Below are 8,129 nucleotides of genomic sequence, written 5' to 3'. Positions count from 1 at the left end.
TATATATATATATATATATATATATATATATATATATATATATATGTGTTTGTTTTTATGCGGAGAGATGTATGGATGAACCGCATGGAATGGCAGGCCGACTTACTGTTTAGCTGTTCACGAGATCTCGGGTAGATATCGGTTGAAGTAAACGAGGAGGCCCGCTGTCTACGAAAGAGCGCCAAGAGGGCAGTCGCAGTGGCCAGTGACTGGATGATCCTAATAATAATTGTTGCTCACAATTTTTTTTTATGCACTTGCTTAAAAATACGCGAACTGACGTGAACTAACGCGGGTTTTCACTAACGTAAACCGAGGTAGCCTGACACGCGGGACCTCTCTTTATATTCCAAAAGAAGAGCCCTTAATTAAAAGGGCCCTTTGTCTAGAATGCAATAGTTAGTTGCAATGTCACGCGAGATTTACGATTTTTATAGCGTCCTATTGTTATTAATCTAAAGTCATCATTAAAGGAGTTTCGAGAAGAAAAGAAATGATTTACGGTTTTCTTTAAAGACAAGATTGTTCCAGACGGATGACGAATTCTGTTATCCTTGCAGAAAATATGGCTAGGTAAACAGACGGTTATCGTGCACGTGTTTTGCGTAGAGGGCAATCAATCGTAAATCCGATCTTAGATAACGTTACTGTAGGAAGTTATCCCATGCGTTTTATGATTTTTTAAGCGACGTGGAGTTTGTTATTTTCTTAAGAAATTGTTGGTCAGTTTGGGACGACAAAATTTGGATTTTTATTATTGCATGACTACGATGCATTTATAGTGTCTTTTGTAATCTTGTCACTTTTCGAACCTGTATTAAGGTTGTTATTCCTTCCGGGTTAATTGGCGTTTATGAGTTTTCGCGAAGCTTGTCTGGTCCCTCTTTTCAAACCGTAGAGGACTTCACTCGAGTCTTATAGACGCCAACCATAGTCGCACCACGTGGAGCCGATTCTTTCGAAAGAAAAGAATCGTGGCAACTATAGGACGTAACACTCCCAGCCTTAGACAAATGTTGGGTTGTGAAAACGCAATATTTGCAAAAAAAAGAAAAGAGAAGAAAAAAAGGTATCGATTCTTTTCTTTAATAGGTTTGACTACATAGTAATGTCGGACCCATATTTATTATTATTTCTTACATTATTATTAGTTTTATTTCTTACATGTGCGTCCTTTGTTTTATTAAAGAAACAGGAAAAAATCGAACGTTTCTAAAATTCGCCTTTTCAGTTCTTTCGTCTTTCCATTTTACAAGTAAATGTCAATATCTGATGTACATATATACGTATTACATATAAAGGGGATTAGCATTTTGATATCCGTAAGTTTATAACTTACATTAAGAAGCAGGAAAGAAAGATAGGATTCCTTTCAGAATTCTTTCGTGCTCTTTGTTGTGCCTTGCAATAATGCAACTGAAATATTTAATAAGTGCTCATTGAAAGATACTCCTGTGCATATAATCTAATTAACGCTAAAATTTGCCAATTTTGCTGGAAGATAAGAAAAAATTTATATAACTATATATAGAGGATCTTTCAATAGAGGCGTTCGAAATTTATTAAACTATTTCATAGTAACCATGTTAAAGTGACATGTCTGTCAAATTTGTTGTGAATTGTTTAGTAGTGTATGGCAAATCACCATGGAAGGTCATAGTGTTGAGCAACGTGAGCAACGTGAGCAAATCATAAAATTTTATTATCAAAATCAATGCTTCATTCGAGAAATGTTCCGCGCATTACGTGATTTTTATCCTCGCCACAACCGTCTTGCCGAGTCGATTATTCGACGTTTGCCAAATTCGAATCAATTTTTCGGGTTCGATAAATAATCAGTCTACACCAGTACGTCGCCGAAACGCAAGGTTTGCTAAAAACATCGCTGCTGTGCGTGAGAGTGTACGGGAAAACCGATCAATTTCTCGTTCACAAGAACTTGGCCTTTCTGCGACTTCAACTTGGCGAATTTTGCGTCGGGACTTGGATCTGCACCCCTATAAAATTCAACTGACCCAAGAAGGTGAATGACCATAGACAACGCCGTGTGTTCGCAGATTGGGTTCTGGAGTAGTTGGAAGTTAACCCAAATTTCGCCAAACAAATCATCTTTAGCGATGAGGCCCATTTTTGGATGAATGGATATGTGAACAAGCAAAATTGTCGAATTTGGGACGATACCAATCCACGCGAGATATATCAGCTCCAAATGCATCCCGAGAAAGTCATTTGGTGCGGATTTTGGTCTGGCGGTATCATCGGTCCATACTTCTTCCAAAACGAAGCGGACGTTGCCATAACCGTCAACGGCGAGCGCTACAGATCGATGCAATTGAAGCAACTTCTTGTGCCTAAAATGGATGATATGGATACCGATAACATGTGGTTCCAACAGGATAGCGCTACGTGCCACACACCGCATGCCACGGTGGATATTCTGCACGAGCGATTTGAGGGTATGATTATCTCGCGCGGCGGCGACGTGAACTGGCCACCAAAATCGTGCGATTTAACGCCTTTAGACTTCTTCCTTTGGGGCTATCTTAAATCGCAAGTCTATACGAATAAACTGCAAATAATTGATGCTCTCAAAATCAACATAATAAACGCCATCCAGTAAATTCAGCCAGATTTATGCGAAAAAGTCATCGAAAATTGGACCGCCCGAATACGTGTCACCAAGCGAAGCCGCGGCGGACATTTGAGAAACGTTATATTCCATACTTAATGCCATAAAATATTCTGTCGTCATTTTATCTAAAAAAAAGAAGTGTAATGTATATGTCAAGATATCAATATACACCTTTGTATACAATAAAATATACAATAAAATATTTTCTGATTTTAGAAAATTCGTTGTATACGTATGCGGCAAATTGCCATAATAGTCAATTGGTAGAATGTATTTGTACATACATTTGTACATACATTTGTTCTGTCGCTAAACTAATCAATCTCTATAGAAAATTCTTTATACCAGATATGTAAATATGAAACCGGAATTTTTTTATAGAAAATACACGTTTACTGCATGAAAATGGTAAAAAATATTTTATTCGAAGTATTGCCCATCGGCTAGTAGCATTTTTTCCACCTGTTTGACAATTTTTGGATGCTACGCCAAATAAATTGTTGCTCTTTTGAGCCAAACCAATCATCTAGCCATTTTCGTAAGAAGTGAAGCGCTGCTGAGCAAGTGCGTGTCCTATCGATGCAAATAAATAGTAATCGGACGGAGCCAAGTCTAGTGAATAAGCTGCGAAAGTATTTCCCAACCAAATGCCTCAATCGTTTCCTTGACCAATTTTGCTGTGTGTGATGGTGCATTATCATGAAGCAAAATCACTTGTATTGCCTTTTTTGATATTCCGGTCGTTTTTCACACAAAGTTTGATTTGTTGTTGATAGCGTTCAGTATTAACGGTTTCGCCAGGTTGTAGCAGCTCATAATAGATCACATCTTTCTGATCCCACCAAACACAGAGCATTGTCTTCCGTAGTGATTTGGTCTTGCAGTCGATATCGATGATTTGCCTGGAATTACCCATGATCTTTCACGCTTAGGATTCTCAAAATAGATCCACTTTTCATCGTCAGTCACAATTCGATGGAAAAATGACTTTCTTTTGTACCTGGCGAGCAGCATTTCGCAAGTGATTTTTCGGTTTTCCTGCTGTCTTTCATTCAGTTCATGTGGAACCCATTTTCCCATCTTCTGGATCTTTCCCATGGATTTCAAACGTATGGAGGCTTCTCGTGTCACATTCAATTGATCCGCGAGTTGTTGTTGAGTTTGAGCATCATTCTCATCCAATAATGCTTGCAATTCGCTGTCTTCAAACTTTTTCGGTGGTTTTCCACGTTCTTCGTTTCTCACGTCAAAATTGCCACTTTTGAATTTTTTAAAGCACTCAAAGCACTGTGATTTACCAAGAGCATGCTTACCGTAAGCTTCGACAAGCATTCGATGCGATTTTGCATCTTCAAATGGTAACAGAAAATCAATGCTGTTTGCAAATCGTAGTTTTCAGGCACAAAATTCGACATGTTCAACGCTATTATAAATTATACTGTTGTATGAAACTTGTATTGTTGTGAATTGAAAATCTTTTCAGATGTCAGAACAAGGAAATGGCGTCAATGGCGCCGTCTGACGGCAACTACATTGACAGCTATGGCCATCTATTGGTAAATTCCGGTTTCATATTTACATACCTGATATTTATTAGCATATTTTATCAAAGAAGAAATGTGAAATATATACGTCAGGATATCGCAATGTATGTCTTTGTATGCAATAACTATGCATTTCGCGAGTTCTCTGTATCTAAATCCATTCTTAGAATGTCAATGTTATATAAACTATTTATATGTTGTAGAAATGAAAATAAGCGGATCAATCTCCAATAGCCTTGATTTTGATAAATATTATCCAAGTCATAAACAACATTCAAGAAGTTTTAGCCATCGTTAAGCACTTTGGGCAATGTTAATGCCGACGATACTGTACGTTTCAGCATTATAACTCAAAAAGTACTTTATGAAAAAATATTTTATTATAATGTTTTGGAAAGCTCTCTAGGTATGTTATTAGAATATTCAATGAAAAACGAGGTGCTCCATTTAAAAAAATTAATATGACCTTGTTCTAAACTTGATGACGCTACAATAAATAGATCTTTTTGACCCCTACAATTTTTAGTGTGTGCTTTTGAAGACCATAGGGACCATAGGGAGTCCCAGTCTTTTTGAATATCCTGTATATACTTTCAGACTCATGAATTCTTTTGAATTCTTAATTCTGATTGACTAATTCTTACGATACGTCTTATGGTTAATGTAGGACCTGAGCATAATAGAGGAACAGGAATTAGATATTAAGATTTCAACCTATCAAAAACTGACTTACTTCAGAATTACACGATTTCTGATAAGTTAAAATCTTAATATCTATAATTCCTGTTCCTGTATTGTGCGCAAGCCCTTAAACATAATGGAAAGCAACAAGCAACAGGGAATAAAAAATTTCAGCTTATCAGAAACCATAACATATTAAAGCGCGCCTTCTCTACACTATAGAAAACCGCGGAGAAAAGAACTCCGGAGAAAAGAAAGACAATACGGATACATGTCTTTTGAACTCTTTCCCACATTATACTATCTCAACTGAAAACATGACTAGACTATAGTTTGTGTCACTAAGAGTAAAAAAGTCAGAATGATACAAATAGCGCTAATATTTCCCGAACGCAGCCTCTATGATTACGTTTACACGCACCGGTAAAACTTTTAGTTAAAATCGGTATTAGATGTCACGTAAATGTCCTTAATTATTAAAATCTTTTTAATAAATACAACTTCTTCAGAAAGAAGTTTGATGTTATTATATAAACCGTTTTAAGAAAATCATGTCTAAACAGTCTTCAATCGATTTTACGTATAAAAATTCGTGTTACCAACTTTAGACATTTTATAAAGTTAAGAAATGACAATAGACATTTCTTCTCAGGTTCCGTATCATAATGCAGTATTCATTTTTTGTAAATTTTATAATCTCAAAACTTATTTCATTTCTTCTATATATCAAGAAATGTATACAATAAGCAGTTTCAAATCTTTTATGTTTTATGTATGCAATATAAATTTCGTTCGGGTTTTATGAAGCTATTTTATGTTCAGTGGGGATAAAATACCTGATCGTGTAAAAACTGACATCAATCGGTTTTAATTAAAACGATTTTTACCAGTGTATGTAAACGTAGTCTATATTTTCAGTATTAATAGAACAACATGAGCCAATCAACAAATTCCAAAACAAGAAAAGCAGTATATAGGTTGTTCGCGTCGCTCCAACATGCTCCTGCCACAGTTCCTACTCATTCTAATGAGGGCACTGAAGTGAGTAAGAGCTATGGCAGGAACATATTGAAACAAGCGAAGCAAACAAACTTCGATATGCGAGTGTCTTTGTTTAGGAATTGGGACACCACTTGATAGTCCGTTCCAGTATGTTAGAGCTCACTGACCTTTGTTAAGGACTACGTAGAATAAAAGAAAATATCTTAAGACGCGAACGCGGCCCTCTGATTGTTCATTGATATTGGCATATTAAGGTTATACTTAAGATGATCTTGAATATAAGAGTCAACTATGAATATCAGCCTAAGTTTTTTGTGACTAGTGTATGTACATATATATATTCTTGGAACTTAAAATGAAATAGGCATATATTTCTCTAAAGTGAGAAAGAGAGTTCTGGGAACAGGAAACAAATCAACTGAAAAATGACTACCTTCCTACATAAATGCTCACAATCCATGCACATTAATTGTGAATGGAACGTGAGCATAAAGCCGCAAACACATAAAATGCATAACAGTGCACGAACATAAGATTAATAAACAACCAACCAATGAGCAATAAGCATTTTATGTAAAATAATCAGTATGACAACTGCATGCTGAATACTCATTTGTCCAACAATTTTATGTTAAGCTTATATCACAGTATAATTATATACAATAGCGACAGTAGCTGTCGGCTTCTTTGATGTCGGTGATTACTGTCAGCCATGTTGAAGATTTTACGGACTACTGAACTAATCAAGAGACGTTATAGTAGTTACACTATAACATTGTAGTATTTCGCATATAATGCTATCCAATGCTATGATGCAACTGCCTTATTCTAGGAGTTACAGCCACGTATGCGCAAAATAAAACTGTAACCCCTCGTTTTCTGCTACTGTCAGTACTGTATGTAGTTATACGGTGCTTACAATGTGTTATGCATTTTATGTGCAATAGGCTTTAATGTAGAAAATTAATCACTTCTTAGTGTGAAAATTTCCGAGAGACAGAATCGATGGGTGTATTCAGAAGCACGACCGATCACTGAGCGCTCCTGCTTCTATAATTTTAGATCTAATAAAATATGTAAGAACTCATGGGCCTAGTCTACGTCGTGCACCTAATGCGCGTATCAAGTACTATATTTGTATCAAATTCGTACTAAACATTTAGACCTGTATTCAGAATGCTCTTTTATCTATGAAATTCTATAGTATATATAACGTAAACTATAGCATGTTAGCAAACTAATACGCGCCTTATGAGCGCGTTCTGAATACAAGCCTTAGTACGCACGATGTAAACGCTGTCGGATTATTTTGGTACGAGCGTATCAAGTAGAAATATCGTACTAAATTAATACGCGTACTAAAATGATACAAATGATGATGTAACTGCATGAAACATAATTTGGAAAGAATCGAGAGCTGCATTCCGTTGCATGCATAATTCGTTACGCTATCCCACGCACATTAAGCGTGCAACAGAACGCAGTAATCTCAAAATCAGTGTTAATCATATTATTTATCTTCTCAACATCGTGAAAATATTGATACGCGTATTAAATTTAATACGCACTAATACTTTAGTACGATGTAAACGCATTATCGCATTAGTGCACATCAAATTTAATACGCGTACCAATAACACAGTGTAACTACATGCAGTAACGAAAGAAACAGAAAAGTATAAGAGTATAAGTTTTGTTCTGCGCATGCGTAAAACCGAAAGTATGGCGGCTGTCATAACATTGAATAGCATGTAAAAAATTATACATTATTGGTTCAATTCGTAAAATCTTAGTTCGTAAAACCTTCAACATGATTGACAATGATTGACACTGATATCAAAGGAGCCAACAGCTATTGTCGTTATGTATGTAGTTATACTGTGACATAAGCATAACATAAAACTATTGGACCAATGAACATCCAGCATAAAGTTGCCATGTTGATTTACATAAGATCCTCATTGGTCTAGCGATCTTATGTTATATTCATGCATTTCATGTATTTAGGGCATTATGCTCACACAATTAATGTGCATGGATTGAATTATTGTGCATGGATTGGATTATTGTGCATGGATTGGATTATTGTGCATGGATTGTGAATATTTATGTAGAAAGGTAGTCATTTCTCTCAGTTGGTTTGTTTTCTGTTCTTGCACTAGAACTTTCGTTCTCGCTTTCGACAAATATCAAACATATACCTATCTCACTTTAGTTCCAAGAGTATATATATATATATATATATATATATATATATATATATATATATA

General features: G+C 35.7%; 1 protein-coding gene across 1 annotated transcript in view; it reads left to right on the top strand.

Moving 5' to 3' along the window:
- Positions 1-2,209: 2,209 nt before the first annotated feature.
- Positions 2,210-8,129, top strand: part of LOC105620583 — a 28,450-nt gene continuing 22,530 nt past the window's right edge. Inside the window, exon 1 of the mRNA XM_012202073.1 lies at positions 2,210-2,616. Coding sequence (XP_012057463.1) covers positions 2,210-2,616 — 407 coding nt within the window. The remainder of the gene's footprint in view (positions 2,617-8,129) is intronic.

Source organism: Atta cephalotes (genome assembly GCF_000143395.1).
Source record: "Atta cephalotes unplaced genomic scaffold scaffold00027, whole genome shotgun sequence".
Classification (NCBI taxonomy): Eukaryota; Metazoa; Arthropoda; class Insecta; order Hymenoptera; family Formicidae; genus Atta; species Atta cephalotes.
This window is presented reverse-complemented; position numbering and strand designations above follow the sequence as displayed.